Source organism: Pelobates fuscus, chromosome 13, assembly GCF_036172605.1.
Source record: "Pelobates fuscus isolate aPelFus1 chromosome 13, aPelFus1.pri, whole genome shotgun sequence".
NCBI classification, from domain to species: domain Eukaryota; kingdom Metazoa; phylum Chordata; class Amphibia; order Anura; family Pelobatidae; genus Pelobates; species Pelobates fuscus.
The window spans coordinates 20,774,554-20,790,904 of record NC_086329.1 but is presented as its reverse complement, the minus strand read 5'-3'; the positions used below and the strand labels follow the sequence as shown (position 1 = coordinate 20,790,904).

The following is a 16,351-nucleotide window of genomic DNA, read 5'->3' as shown; positions in this document are numbered from 1 at the left end:
ACAGATTTATACATAGAACAGATACATACACACACAGATATATACATAGAACAGATACATACACACACACAGATTTATACATAGAACAGATAGATACATACATACATACACAGATATATACATAGAACAGATACAGACACACAGGCACACTCACAGATGCACACACTCACAGTCACACAAATACAAAATGTTAAAGTGTTCAATAACCACTTTCAGTCCGTTTTGACTTCCTGGTCTGTGTGCCTGATATCACCTCTTTATACCACATGCAACCCGTTCATGTGCCTAATCTGACATTCTACTTTATGTATCTGACTTTAAAATAGTTACTTATGACTTTATCAAATATCTTGCCAAAGGCATACTATCTTTCTAAAGTGAAAGTTATTATTATTATTATTATTATTATTATTGTTATTATTATTATTATTATTATTTATTATTATATGTGTTATCTGCTTTCTCAGATACCAGTTTGTGTTTCTCCTGTAGTACTGCTGCCTGAGTCCTCACACACTAGTCCTGCTCTTACCCCTCAGTTTCGTCTGCTACCAGCTGTGTGTCCACACCTATATTGGACCCCATCCCTCTTGATAGATGTACATGCTTCACTCCCATCTCTCTGAGATACAGGCCCTAATAACTGTGCCGATCCACACTCACCGAGATATGCCGGCAGAAGTCACTGATTGGTATCCTCATGCTGCCATCTTTATCCATCTTCTTGAAGAAGTCAATAAGCCGCAACTTGCGTTCATCCAAGTAGTTCTGGTGGAGATAACAGTTTCACTGAGGCTCCCTTGCACAGTATAACCCACAGATCAGATATTGAAGAAAAGCCAAAGCAATCATTTTCATATGAAATTAAAAATAACCTGTGCATGCTGACGTCAGATGTCCAATATGCACAGAATTCGCATTAGCCAGCACAGAACCCTGGTTCCTGGCTGGATAATGATGCTCCAAAGATGCTGCTGGAGGGGGAGTTACATCTCCAGCCACAAAGTGGGCTAAACTTAATATGTGCAGCATTTCATAGTGAACAGACTATATACAGACTCCAGGCACCAGGACAACCTCAAATCACTGAAGTTATCATAATGCTCGGAGTAACCCTTTAAAGGGACACTCCAGGCACCCAGGCCACTTCTGCCTATTTGAGTGGTCTGGGTGCCAACTCCCAACACCCTTACCTCTGCAAGTGTAATTATTGCAGTTTTTATAAACTGCAATAATGACTTTGCAGGGTTATGTCCTCCTCTAATGGCTGTCTATCAGACTGCCACTAAAGGGACTTCTGGGTTCTTAAAACACAAAAAGTGTTTAAAATGATGCTCGACGTCCTCACACTATGCATGAGGGCCTCCAGCGTCACCGGAATCACCATGAGAAAGCATTGAATAATGCTTTCCTATTGGGAGTTCTAATGCGCGTGTGGCCATTGCCGCGCATGCGCATTAGGTCTCCCTCGCTGGCTGACGTCGGCGGGGGAGAAGCATGGGCGGAGCCTGACCAAGCGCCAAGGGACATCGGCGCTGGATTCAACTAAGTCACTGAAGGGGTTGTAACGGGTTGGAATCTGCCCCATTCTCCAAACAATCATGGAACAGCTGCTGCTTTTTGGTGAGAGATGATATTTATTAAACATATTTTTAACATTTGTCTTGGCATGCAGAATGGTGTGTACAGGAATTCTGCACATATGTATAACTACACATACCGTATATCTATTTACCTGGATGACTTTCATAGGGTCTGGGCGTGCCGCTAATTTTCTTGCAGTAAATCCCTGTTTCCCAGCATATATTATATGGAGCTCAGGACGGGATCGACAGGCTGTCTCTAGGCGGCTGAGAAATTGGGCGTTTACCAGCACATTCTAAACAGACAAGCAAATAAAGGGGGACATTTTGTTTACACATTATATCTCCTTAAATGACTACTCAATCTTGCGGACTGTTTGGGAAACACTGACTTATCCTATTGCTCTCTGTAACCCCTTCAATAAGCCCTCCCATATCTCCCTACACCAATATATTAATGACGGCTATCATCTGGTTGAATTCTCACTTACAGAAATGTCCAGTTCCTCCACCTTGCTTTCTTGATTCTTAGTGATGGACGTCAAAAGAAAGAGAGCTGCTTCTACACTGAGGGGATTTCTGGAGAGCTGAAAACACCAGCAGTGTGATTAACAGAAATACATAGAAAGCAAATAAAACTGAGCCAAACATTAGCATGTTCTTCAGAGTCAACTTCTTAAAACCATACAAACAGTTCATTCAAGAACTGGACAATAAACCTATTGTCTTGGTTTGGTCAAATAAACATAATCACCATTAAACATTCTTTGATGCCTAACATACTTATTCCATGTGGTTCTGATACAAATCTGTTTTTCATTTTCTCATTCATTGACTGGCTGATGTTGCCCATGGAGTAGTGGGTAGAATGAGCACACTTCTCCAATAAAGTCCTAACCCTTGCTGCACCACCAAGACTGCTTTCTTTCTGTCGTAAATATCCCTTTACCGCTCCAACCTTAAAGGTATGTTGAGATGCCAGATCTTCTCATACGTATCTCTCCTCATCACCTTCGCTCATAGCTTGACCTTTTCTGAGTCTTCTGTTTCTCCAACACTTAGACCTTCCTCAGCCTGAATGGTACAAGCCCATCTGTTCATACGCCAGGGCAACTTTCCCACACTAATTTCCGCTGAATAGGGAGATTCAGACCATTGAGTTTTAAGCTGGACACATGCTAAGACAGAAAATCAGTGATTCTATTAGGACCAGTTCTTGGAATCTGATTCCTGTCTAACTTCTAGTTATCTTGTGCTTGCACACTCTGAAAGACTGCACAACATAGATGTAATATTATGTTGTTGTTTCCAGTAAACATTAACTACTCTTGCCACCAACCCCACCGTCACCCTAAAACTCTCTTTCACACACCCCTCCTCTCTTTACCCTCAACTTACTCTACTGAGAAAAGTCTATGGATGCCACCCCCTGGCTTTTGACAAATCGCTTTCGAGTGGTTTCACTAAAAGCTGGTCTAGAACTTGACCCCTTTGCTCGGCTAATCCAAAAGAGAACTACTGCATTAGCCTGTCCAACTTTGGGTGGCACTGACAGGCTGAAAGCTCTGGACTAACCCACCTTCAGCACTCTCAGAGTGTTATTGCCTCTAAAGATTGGATAGGGTAATATGGAAGTTCACCGGCAGCAGAAGATGCAGACTGCAGGTGCTAGGATAGTTTGTCAGACAACAGTTCTTTCTTACCAAACAAAGGTGCATAGGTTTTCGAACTGCAAATATATCCCTTCCTAAGGTGTAACTCCTAAATATTTGTTTATGCTCAGATAGCCCTCACTCTCAGCCATGCATATTTCAAATAGTGCCCCGATCAAAAGCACATAGCTCAAGTAATATTTGTTTAAAATTTGACCAGGTTGTGGCTGTTCTCCGATCCAGCTCTGAGTCCACAGCTGCACTTGAATAGTCCCAGTCTAGCACGGACGGTTCCTGAAGCCTCTGGAAAGCGTTCTGGGTCATGGTCCATAATCTGTAGGGAGAAGGCCGGCTTCCAAGACCCTCCACGAGCCCAATGAACGGAGGCATATATAGATTTAAAGATATGCATTCTTCCAGTGGTTGGGAGACATTGGGCAGAATCAGGATTCTATTCTCTAAATATTCCAAGTAGTTGATACATATAATTGGCACATTACCTTCAGCACGCGGAGAGTTTCGTTGGTGTCCAATCCTTTGCAGAGGAGCCTCACTCCCTCATTACCAATTCGGTTACAGCTGATGTCCAGGTGTTGAAGAGATGTGTTCACTTTTAAAGCTTCACCCAGGGCCAGAGCTCCTTCATTACCAAAACCATTGTAGGACAGGTTTAGCACCTTAAGCGTGTCATTGACCTACACAGAGGGAGGAAAAGCGAAATACTGACATCATAGGAGAAGAAAGTCCCGCGAGTGCTAGGAGTGCCAGGTGAATTAAAACATATACCGGGTTATGCACTAAAATGAGAAATCAACATGAATTTCACATTTAAAGGAAAAATAGATTAAATGAACCTTCAAGTCAGCTATGAGTCAGATTTGACTGCTAAGAGGGGTGATATGGTCTAGAACCCAGGGTGCGGTCCTGTGTTGGACTTTGGGCATAGAATAGCGCTGGTTTAAGAGGGGCTTAAGTCACAATATGTGGGAGGAGCTATATAATTTACTCCTGGGCTGAAACCCCTAGTCTGTTTGCCACCTATCAATGCAGGCTTCCCAACATTCCCGAATTCGGCAGGACAGTTCCGATTTCAGGGATCTCTTCCAACTTTATTCCCTGGTGTCCTGCTTTTGGGGAAACCAGGAAAGCGACCCCAAAAACCATAGCAAGTTTATCAGTAGACTTTCTCGCACTCAACTCACACGTCGAGAGCACTTAAAAACAGGGCTTTCTTCATGATCCACCCTTTGGACAGACCCTTTGGGCAGTGCCTGTGTTGCAACTCGTGTCACTAGACTGCCCCTTTTTAACGCACCTGCCTTTTTTGGGCGGTATGGCAACGCCCCTGTCTGCAATCCAGTCCACTGCAATGGTTATAAACACTTGCTTTAAAGTACATAGACATAAGACTAATAAAACATGTATGTATTATTTCTACATCTTTACAAACTTAAAGTGTACTGTAGGAGAGGGTTGCAATACTGTTTGTTTTTCTTGTTAATTTATTTCACTTTTTTTTATTTAACAATCATTTCACTTTTTTTTTAAGAATATACAAGTCGAAATAGACACATGCAGGGTTATTTACTAAGGTAAGAATTTTTTTTTTTTTTTTTTTTTTTTTTTTTTTTTTTAAATTCTTTATTTTTGCTGTGCATGCAGTAACAACAGGCTTGCAGAGCCACAACAGCAACTGCAGGCTTATCCATAGTATTTTACCGTGTGGCAGATTATGCGGCACATTTTTTTTTTTAAAGAACAAGACAATATCTGACTTTTGAATATCTGTAGATTGCTTCAAACATGTGAAACTAGACAGGTTTATGGTTGAATGATTTCGTGACATTAAGATTATATAGATTATATGGCATTATATTCCTGAGGATTACAAACATTGTTACATTTGCCAGAATTATAGTTGTGTTAATTCTTGCTTTAGTGCAGAATCAAGATGAGCTTGACAGGTAGGAGAAGACAGAGGAGAAAACAAAGCGGGAAAACATTGCGTTTTAGCATTGATTATTACCGTTGTGTGTCATATACGGCAGCTAGCGAAACTATGCTTTAAATTTATATGTGATATACATAGCTAACTGGGATGGTCAGGTGGGTGAGTTGGTTCATCAGCATCCGCCATTGTAAGCACTGATAGTTGGGCAATGTTAGCTAGGTTAAATAATCATAAACCCCTACATCTGATGCAATTCGTAGAGTCTTTAACACAATTACATTTGTCAGCCCGCTATATGGCATGAGAGTCCTGCATACTTGTGTGTGCCCTAGGCTGCTTGGTAGGGTCATCTTCCGCCCGGTGCCCAGAGTCCGAGATTGTTCCCCAGGTAGTCCTCCCACTCAGCCGATGTCGACTCTGGGGGCTTGCCAGGTGTGCTTACTTATCTGGTAGTTGAGATTCGGTGGAGGAGCGGGGGTGCAGGAGCCCTCACTTGTGAGCCGTGACTGTAGCAGCTTGAGCCCTGCGGAGTCCGCACAGACCAGCCCTGCGGACTTGTTGGAAGCCGACACTGTGTTGTGATGTACTGCAGGATCCATGCGGTGTCTGGCACGTCCTACTGGAGTTGCTTTCCAGTCTGCTGACACGGTGGGTGGTGTGATTTCTCTTCCGGGGATTAACCAGGTGTGTGGCATTGGTACCTGGCTCGGGGTTGCCGCCATTTTGTAGGGTAGGCTTCTGGGGTTTCGCGCCACCTAGTCTCCACACATTTTGAGCTGTGGGGACCGGGTTGTGTGTTTGCAGCCTTGTGTACCTTGGTACCTAGGTGGTATCTGTCGTCCGCTTCATTTTCCGCTTCATTTTCAGCCTGCATGGTGGTCTGAGAACGCCTCCGCGGCCATCTTGGGCCCGACATGCGGTCTGCAGTATGGGCGGGAGACTCGGGAAGCTGGCTCGGAAGTTTGGGTCTCAAAGGTGTAGACCGGGATCACCCCCCCGGTCCATAGGGGGGGGGAACGGGACCGGTATCCCCGCGGGTCCGACTCCAAGCCCCGAGCAGTAAGCGGCAGGGCAGCGGCCGTCCGTCCCGCTCGCCTCTGGAGTAGGCCTCAGGATAGTCGGGTAGGATTCGTCTTCCAGGGGACTGTAGCCTGTAGGGCCAGCCTCGCCCTGGACCCCAGGGCTCTCTACCCGCCGAGGATCACCGTTGCCGGTAGGTTTGTGCCAAGATTTGCTTAAATTCGCCTGTTTCTAAGGCTAGGCTGCAGGAGCTGGTCCAACATGCGACCAGCCGGCTCGGCGGTCCGGCCCCGCCCCCAAGGTAAGAATTTTAATGAATTCAAAGTGATTTTCAAATTTAAGGTCATAGTACCTGAACTGAAAGTGTAGATGTATTGGATCATTTTTCCAATTCAGCTATTTTGGCCTTAAATGTCAAATTCTTTTTAAATTCACTTTGAATTCCTTACAATTCTTACTTTAGTGAATAACCTTAATAGTCATCTTGAGGGGGGTGGGGCCAGACAGCCAAGATGGCCGGCCGCACTCTCTAAGAGCTCCTGCAATAACGGGCACAATCCTGACAATACCGATTGAACTGCTAACGCTGGCGGCACACGGTGTCCTGGGGACCGACTCAAGACAACAAGAGACACAAAATGGTACCTGCCCAGCACCGAAGCGCTGCAGGAAACCCCACGCCAGCCATGCGGCCTAAACCAGAGCGGGGTCCGGGAGGCGGCTGATCTCCTGGCGCGGGCCACGTTGACAAATGTGAACACATAACAGCCCTACTTCCCCCTCCTCTGGACCGGCGGGGGACATCCCGGTCCTCGCTGGGGACGATTACCCCCGCATCAATACCTGACCAAGCGACAAAGCCAGCAGCCAAACGGGACTGCAAAGGCCCAACCAAGATGGCGGCTCAGACGCAGCCCAAGAAAAAGCGCACACTCACCAAGCCTCCCAAGCACACATAGGAGTTCTATGATCGGCTCCGTGCCAGCCTCTGGACACAGCTCAACACCCGGAGACAGGCCTTTAAGCTGGCGATGAAAGAGGTGGCGGCTTGGATCCGCCCGGCAACCCGGCGCCACATGGATGGGAATCCCCCTCTTGGCTCCGGAGTGGACCCCCGAGGGGAACAAAGCAGAAGACCAGCATGGCAGGAAACGGCGCCAGGATTATTGGACGCTAGCACTTGCGCCCCCACACTCCAGAACGGGACCCACCAGCATGCCAGACCTGCATACCTCTCAGCTGCCCCAGCAATCTTTAACAAGCAAAGCGCAACCCCGCACACAAGAATCCATGATACCGGTCACGACTGGCAAACATGCTGACCAGAATACAGCGAAGATGGTAACCGGCGGGCGCAACAAGCGGAGGGCCCCTCCACGACCCACAGCGGAGGGAAACCTGAACCGAAAGATCTTCACACAATGCCAACAGCTCAGCAGAACTGGTGTCGGCTGACTACAGATAACCCATCGGACTGAGGCCTGGATACCTCTACCAAGCACTAGAGATGGTTTCTGTGTAACAGCATGGACTCTCAGTGTAATGTATGATGTAGCTCCATGGACCCTTCCCTTTTTATAACTTAGTTTATACTTTTAGCAAGATGTGCGTTTGGTGCGAAACCGCCAGCGAAATTTTAAACGCACGCTGAGCTCCCCGGCAAAGCTTACTGTTTAACACTTTTTTTTGTGGTTTCAATATGCCGTATAAGCCTAAATCCTAATGACTAATCTACTGTACATAGTATAAAGCTACCGTTACTAGCCTAACAACCTGCCACTCTTACCACTATGCTTAGGGGGCATGTATGTTACACTATATAAAAGCCACACGTTTATAACCTAAAGCGCGACTTGAATTGCTAATGGCTTAAATATCCTAACATGTTATATCATATAAGCAATGTTTATTAGCCTGTTATTTTCATGATTAAACAAAAAATGTGCTGATCAAACTGCCACATGTTGAAATGTCCTGAAAATGCCTGTAGATGCTGTTGTGGCTCTACACGCTTGTTGTCATCGCATGCACAAGAAAAATAAAGAATTTAATAGTCATCTTGATTTTTTTTTCTCATGATATGACTGCGTCACTTTAAGCACTATCGCAATTCTACATGATCTGAGTGGGGAGTAAAAATCTCACAGCAAAAGCCAGCCCCCAGAGCTTTCAATCAGGCAGCTGAAATGGCCAGTTCTGTCTGCACAATATCGGTTCTGTCCAACTTGTCAATGCTGCACACACAACTCGGAGTGAGCTCTCTCTCCCCATGGGAGAAATAATTAAACTGTGAACCATCCATGGCTATGGCAAGCAGTAAACTGGGCTATGTGAACACTACTACCTGAGGCATGTCTGATACCAGTTCCAATTATTCTAAGTGATGAGCGAAACTGCTGCTAGGAATACGCGACTTATCCCATAAAGCTGGACAGGAGTTTATCGGATAAGAACAAACCCCATAGACCATATTGGAGGCTCCTGATTGGACGCCTCTTCCAGGTTACGGAGGGATCTGCGTGTAACCGCAGATGCACTTAATTAATAAAGGGAAATTAACGGTTCATAACTCATCACTACCAGGGCCGGATTAAGAGCCCAGTGGGCCTGGTGCTGATAATTATGATGGGCCTAATTACAAAATCTTATTGACCAAAAACACTAAAACAGTCCTACCTCCTAAACGTCATGTATCTGATGGAGATGATGCAGTAGGGAAACTCATAGGATGCAACTATGAGAAAACACATACCCTTTGCTAATCTCATGCTTTAATCTTTCAAGTAAACCCATACCCCCTAACAGCAGTGTCCAGTAAAGCAGGAAGTCTATGGATGCGGTAAAAGGGTGGGCTACTGACACAAATCCCATAACCAGAACGGCCGAAAGGGCGAACATACACAAAAAGGGGGAATGTCTGTGTCCCTATGTCTCCCAGTCCCTTAGTGTTTGTGTCCTCATGTCTCCCAGGGTCCCCATGTCACTAGGGGACATTGAGAGACATTGGGACACTGGGAGACATGGGGACACAGATACTAGGGAACACTGGGAGACCTGGGAAATCTGAGACTCTTGGGGACACTGGGTGACAGACACGAGGGGACACGGGGAGAAATGGGGCACTGAGATACTGTGATATATAGGGGACACTGGAGACTTGATAAAAACCTGGGTACAGGTCAAAATGTTGCGGTGTCCAATAAACCTGGTTAAAGCTATCACAGTGAGTGCCTGAGATTTTTTTCTTTAATACTAGGGGACACTGAGACACTATGGGCACAGAGACACTATGGGCACTGAGAGACATGGGGCACTGAGACACTGATACATAGGGGACACTGATACATAGGGGACATTGGAGACTTGATAAAGACCTGGGTACAGGTCGAAACGTTGCGGTGTCCAATAAACCTGCCTAAATCTATCACAGTGAGTGCCTGAGATTTTTTCTTTTATACTAGTGGACACTGAGACACTAGGAGACATGGGGACACAGAGACATTGGGAGACTAGGGGACTTTGGGAGTCTAGGGAACACTGAGATACTAGGGACACTGGCTGGGAGACATGGGGACACTGCCATGTCTCCTATGTCTCAAAGTCGCCCAGTGTCCCCATGTCTCCCTGTGTCTCCATGCCTCTCAGTGTCCCCATGTTGCCCAGTGTCCCCTAGTGTTTGTAACCTCATGTCTATAGTGTCCATTAGAGTCTGTGTCCCCCAGTGTCCTGATGTCACTAGGACACTAGGGGACACTTAGAGACATGGGGACACTGAGACACTAGGGACAGTGGCTGGGAGACATGGGGACACAGACTAGGGGCCACTGGGAGACATGGGGCCACTGTGTCCCTAGTGTCTCAGGGTCATGGGTGTTCGAATGTGGGGGTAAAGAGGGGTACTTGCCCTCCCCCCCCCCCCCCCCCCAGATTTTTCAGCTTGTGCTGCTATTTTTCGTTTTAGTGTGAGAATACAGTGCAATACCAGCGCTGGCCAGTAGGTGGCGCTGTGAATGGAGAAAGGCAGGAAGCTACAGCTTATCCCTGCCTCTCTCTCATGACTGAAACCGCAGAGGAGCAGCACAGAGGCAGCCTACAGAGCAGGTAAGTGAGGGATGGGGGGTGGGGGAGACCGCATAGAGGAAGGTAAAGTAGAAGGAGCAGAAAGGTTCTGCAAGGGGCAGGAGGGGTCAGCAAGGAATGGAAAGGGGCAGCAAGAAGCAGGAAAGGGTCGAAAGGTTTTCAAGGAGCAGGAGGGTAAAGTAGAAGGAGCAGCAAGGAGCAGGAGGGGTCAGCAAGGAGCAGGAGGGGTCAGCAAGGAGTAGAAAGGGTCTGCAAGAGACAGGAGGGGTCAGCAAGGAATAGGAAGGGGCAGCAGGAAGGGGTAGGGACGGTCTGCAAGGAGTAGGAAGGGTCTGCAAGGAGCAAGAGGGGTCAGCAAGGAGTAGGAAGAGGCAGCAAGGAGCAGGAAGGGTCTGCAAGGAGCAAGAGGGGTCAGCAAGGAGTAGGAAGAGGCAGCAAGGAGTAGGAAGAGGCAGCAAGGAGCAGGAAGAGGCAGCAAGGAGCAGGAAGGGGCAGCAAGGAGCAGGAAGGGGCAGCAAGGAGCAGGAAGGGGCAGCAAGGAGCAGGAAGGGGCATCAAGGAGTAGGAAGGGGCAGCAAGGAGTAGGAAGGGACAGCAAGGAGTATGAAGAGGGAGCAGGAAGGGTCTGCAAGGAGCAGGAAGGGTCTGCAAGGAGTAGGAAGGGGCAGCATGGAGTAGGAAGAGGCAGCAAGGAGCAGGAGGGGTCAGCAAGGAGTAGAAAGGGTCTGCAAGGAGCAGGAAGGGTCTGCAAGGAGTAGGAAGGGGCAGCATGGAGTAGGAAGAGGCAGCAAGGAGCAGGAGGGGTCAGCAAGGAGTAGAAAGGGTCTGCAAGGGGCAGGATGGGTCAGCAAGGAGTAGTAAGGGTCTGCTAGGAGTAGGAAGGGGCAGCAAGGAGAAAGAAGGGGCAGCAAGGAGAAAGAAGGGGCAGAAAGGATTAGGAAGGGTCTGCAAAAAGCAGGAAGGGTCTGCAAGGAGCAGGAAGGGTCTGCAAGGAGCAGGAAGGGTCTGCAAGGAGCAGGAAGGGGCAGGAAGAATCAGAAGGAACAGAAAGGATCAGCAAGGGGCTGCAAGAAGCTGGAAGGGGCAGAAAGAAGCAGGAAGGGCAGTAAGAAGCAGGAAGAGTCTGCAAGAAGCAGGAAGGGCCATCAAGGAGCAGGAAGAGCCATCAAGGAGCAGAAAGGGATCAGAAAGAGAAAGGAGCAGAAGGGCACAAAATAAGCAGAAAGTAGCAGAAAGGTAAAGGAGCAGAAGGAGCCTCAGAAGACAAAGAAGACTGTGTCAAATGAAGGAGAAGAAAATGAGATTGGAGCACTTCATTCTGGACACCACATCATAAGGCGTTGGTATCTGGGCCTGGCAGGGAAACTTTGGACCTTCTCATGTCCCCAGGTAAAAACAAACAATATCAGTGTTAATGTGTTCACTTTTATTTACTGAGTGTCAGGAAACACAGAGGGCCGCTGGGTAGGGGTGCCGCTGATTGGCTAGATAGGTCTGCTAGCACTCTAAGCCAATCAGTAGCTCCCCATTCATAAAAACGTAAAACATTTTTATGAATCGGGAACTAGCGATTGGCTTAGAGTGTCAGCTGACCACTCTAGCCAATCAGCGGCACCCATGCCCAACGTCAATCTGCACTTCCTGACACTCTGTTTCAGAAGTCGAATACCACTGAGCGACCTGGAGATCTGGAGCTGAAGGAAGCCTTTGGGGGTAAACCATTTGAGAGCGGTTTCACCCCTTCAAAGAAAGAGCACCCAGGGGCCTCCTTGCATCACAGCATTTTCATTTAGATAAAGTTGTTATGGTGACCAGAATGTTTGTAATGTAATGTAAAGAATGTAATTTGATGAAAGGAACACTATATAGTGTCAGGAATACAAACATATATTCCTGACACCATAGTTGTGAAAACGCTATTCATCCTTGCTTTATGTGAAAATGACTATGCTCCTTCCCTTTCATGACACTGTCAAAAAGGGGCCAAGCATGGATGTCATTACAATTATGCCCCCTCCCCTCCCCCCCGAAAAATTCCTGCGGACGTCCATGCTCAGGGTCCCCATGTTCCCCAGTGTCCCAATGTCTCAGCGTCCCCATGCCTCGGAGCTGCTGTCTGGAGTCTCTGTGCACAGCTGCTCCCCGCGGATCAGTGAGTAGAGAGAGGCAGGGAGAGAGATGCCGTAACTTCTTATCACTGCCTCTCTCCATACAAACAGCGACCCCTACTGGCCGGCGCTGGTATTGCAGAATAATGTATGTTTATACTGAGACAGACATTTGTATTGCCGGTATTACTGCAATACCGGCACCGGCTAGGCAGCCTCAAATACCTGAGAAATACTTCTGAGAAATACCTGGCAACCCTACGAAATACATGAGAAATACCTGGCAACCCTAAGAGTAGTGTGTAAAAAAAAAAAAAAAAAATATTTTTTTTTTTTTTTAAACCAATGGGCCTATTCCATGGGCCTGGGCCTGGAGCTGCAGCTCCATCAGCCCCTATGTTAATCCGGCCCTGATCACTACAGTGGAGCTGCTAAAAGCTTGAGCATCAATTCTATAACTTCATCCCCTTTGCTAAACCAATCTGCTTCTAAGTGCTGTACTACATATTAATGGACAGCATTCTGTACGGAAGGCTCAGACTCTTTTGAAAAGAATGATAGGTTTTAGATGACTGAGACACTTCATGGTTTAGGTAGAAACCTGTAAACCCAGCAAAAGGTGAGTTCATCTTTCATTCCTCCATGGTGTTAACATGGAGATCATTACCTGCAGTCCAGCACTTAGAGCAATAGCACCCTTCATACGGATGTGGTTCCAGCTCAGATCTAGAACTTGAAGTCCTTCATTAGCAGCTAGAAGAAGAAACATCTGATTAACGAGATACATCCACCAAAAAAAAAAGCTAAATTGTTTTTTTTATGTTCTTTTTGAAACCTTGCTGCAACAGGCTGGCCCCTATCAGGATTATGCACTAAACAGTGAATTCCTGGAGAACTGTAAGGGAATTATATTTTTTTTAAATCTTTACTTAATCATGACCAGATAAATACACAAAATAGTCTTATAAATATCAGGAATGTAATGTGGTGCCACATGGAAATGCATAGGGAAGATGGACATCAAAGTCTTCAGGCCATAAGCAAATATTAAATTTTACCCAGGGCAATTGGCGAATAGCCCAAATAGAATGAAAAATATCCAAAGTATAAGCAAGGGAATTATACATTTTAAACCACAATAGAGGAATTGAGGAAAATGCCCTTTTCATCATGACTATTCTGGCCTAACAATTATAATTTCTTGTATTTTTCCATCGACTTAACAATTTATTAAAGACTCTACACACAAAGCTTATCTGCTTGCTAAAGTGCTTACTGTGTCCAGATGTTATCTTTTCCACTGCAGTTTATAACAGTGCTCATTTCTATTTGAAATCAGAACTTTTTAAATCACTGCAGAAATGTCTCCTAAGCTGTCAATCAGACTGATTATACTGGGCTATACAGGGTTATTCCCTAACTTACAATTCTAGAAAATTCAAATACAAATGTCAAAATTGAGGCTAAAATATCTGACTTGGAAAAATTCTCCAACTCAGCTCACTTAGATTTAATTTAGAATTTAGTAAATAGCTATGGTAATCTTTATGAGAAGATGTAAAGTATAATAACACTGGACAATGTATCCAAAGTTTCTCTTTGAGAAGCATTGCATATGTGAATTGTGGCTTCTACTGCGCATGCACATCGTGCCTTCAGTGCATTTCTATGAGAAGCATCAAATTAAACTCACCTAACATTTGACCAAGGTTAGCTCCTCCTTCCTCGCAGAACTCATTGTGACTCAAGTTCAGCTCACTTACTCGGAAATTGGCCTGGAAGAATAAATGTAAAAAAAATCATCAAACTAAACAGGACTATAAAAGAGAGATTTATGTGTTACTGTATCTCTATCCCTAGAGAGAGACTCAGTTCCATTTATGCAGTGATGGATGTAGAAGGAAGGTTGTGAGATATATAGTTGCACTCACCGAGAAAGCCTCAGCAAAATGCTTTGCAGATTCATCTTTAAATTCATTCTCTAGAAAAGAAAATACATGTTATTTAAGCATTGTCAAAAATCATACAATGGGAGAGAGGAATACACATTCAGAACAATGGAAAAGAAGAAGGCACACAGCCTCAGTTGGATCGTGAAGAAGGTATTGGTCCTGTGTACAAAAAAAAGAGGGTAGATTTCGGGCTGTGTTTGAGATTGAGCTAATTTAGTTTTGGGGTTGAGTAGGGAACAGAACCAGATGAATGTTATGGTTGGGTATGCAACAGAGTTAACTTAGCGTTAATGTTGAGTAGACAATAGAATTTGGATCCAGTAAGGGACACAGCTAGTGTAATATTACGGTTGAGCAGAGGACAGAGCTGCCTTAGTGTTAGGGTTGGGTAGGGGACAGAGCTAGCACAAAGTTAGGGTTGAGTATGGGATGGAACTAAAGAATGTTTGTGTTGAAGAAGGAACAGAGCCATGATTGTGTATGAAGAGCATTAGGCTAGCATAGTGTTAGTGCTGGGTAGTTGGCAAAGTTATGGTAGCATTAGCGTTCTATACGGACACAGACAAGATATTATTTGGATTAGATATACACCTACGTGCAAGGTTGATTCGTTGCAAGGAGACGTTTTCCAGTAACATAACGGCAATGATTTGAGAGCCTTGCACACCCAAGTGATTGTGGGAAAGATTCTGGGAGGCAGAAATCATGAAATTCACTTATGAAGAACAGTCATTCTACTTAACATAGCAGCTCAAAATGAATCACTACATTCATCAAAACATCCCAGAAGCATTCAGTCAGTTGTGAGATGGTAAGAGCTGGAGCCTGAATGAAATGGACACCATTCCTGTTGGCTCCATGCAATTCACTTGGATGACATTATGCATTCTCAGATATTGAACCAGTTGATATCTGCTGTAGGATCACCACAGTGGAGGAGGACATATGAGATGTCTCTGCTAAGCTGGCAGCCCCTGAATTGTCCAACAAACAACAGAATATGAGTACAGAATTATCTTCAAGGGTCTCAAGTCTGAAAAACTGTCTCAGAATGTGGACAATCTGAACTAGCGCGATATCTGAAGATTTTCCAGTTGAAAAACTCCTTTACTTTGTCCTCAGGCTATTTTCTTTGAAATTATTGGCAACAAAGATCAAGTCACTGCAGTCGGAGGGTAGTTTTCAGATGCTGGAGTCCTCCAGGGCACCTGTAAAAGCCTCACAAGATGTTTTTAAAGGACTACTCTAACCACCAAACCAACTTTAGCCTATTTAAGCTGATTTGGGTGTTGCAGGCTCTAGAAGGCAAATAATAGAGCAGAATACAACTTCTAAATCAAACACACTGTGCAATATGAAAAAAAAATTAGACAACGCAATAACATTTAGACAGAGCCAGATGCCAGAATGCGGGACAGACTAAACAATCTTTGTTATGAAGTGTACTCCCACTTTAAATATAGGGCTACCTCCATTTGGCCAGAGTGCATTTAATGTTTTCTCTGCTGAACTATATAGATTTATTATTTTCTTTCTCTCTTTTCCTGTCACATGATATGAGGTGTAGGCAGACTGATTATATTTGTTTTTTTTTCAGAAATGGCTGATTATTGTAAAATATTTTTATACTTTACTACATATTATGAACGTATGCCTATTCGCATTGTGTTGGACTACTGAAAAAAACATAAAAGTACTCCTTTACTCTACTCATTATAAAACTTCTGACCCATAATAGTTCAAATCACTTGCAACGTCACTATACAAACATTTACAATAAACTCATGGAGCCACTGCACTCAGCATAACATGCCCAAATCATGGTCACTTCTACGCATTCATACTCTCCACGCATTCCTGTTGTGGTCGCCTGTTACCAGATCCTGTATATAGCAGTTTTCTCTCATCATTTCCATCAGGTGCACTATTCCCTCTTCCATTATCCAGTTGTCCTCCAAGCTCAGGTGAGTTATGCTAGTGTTAGACTAGGGGAGAGAGACAGAGA

The 16,351-nt window shown here is 45.2% G+C and overlaps 1 protein-coding gene across 1 annotated transcript in view; it reads right to left on the bottom strand.

Moving 5' to 3' along the window:
- The window catches only part of LRRC74A (leucine rich repeat containing 74A), a 34,384-nt gene that overhangs the window by 17,570 nt on the left and 463 nt on the right, over window positions 1–16,351 (bottom strand). Inside the window, exons 3-11 of the mRNA XM_063439641.1 lie at window positions 16,224–16,331; window positions 14,942–15,035; window positions 14,326–14,375; window positions 14,088–14,169; window positions 13,062–13,147; window positions 3,736–3,930; window positions 2,075–2,170; window positions 1,736–1,879; window positions 664–768 (exon numbers count right to left, since the gene is read on the bottom strand). Coding sequence (XP_063295711.1) covers window positions 664–768; window positions 1,736–1,879; window positions 2,075–2,170; window positions 3,736–3,930; window positions 13,062–13,147; window positions 14,088–14,169; window positions 14,326–14,375; window positions 14,942–15,035; window positions 16,224–16,331 — 960 coding nt within the window. The remainder of the gene's footprint in view (window positions 1–663; window positions 769–1,735; window positions 1,880–2,074; window positions 2,171–3,735; window positions 3,931–13,061; window positions 13,148–14,087; window positions 14,170–14,325; window positions 14,376–14,941; window positions 15,036–16,223; window positions 16,332–16,351) is intronic.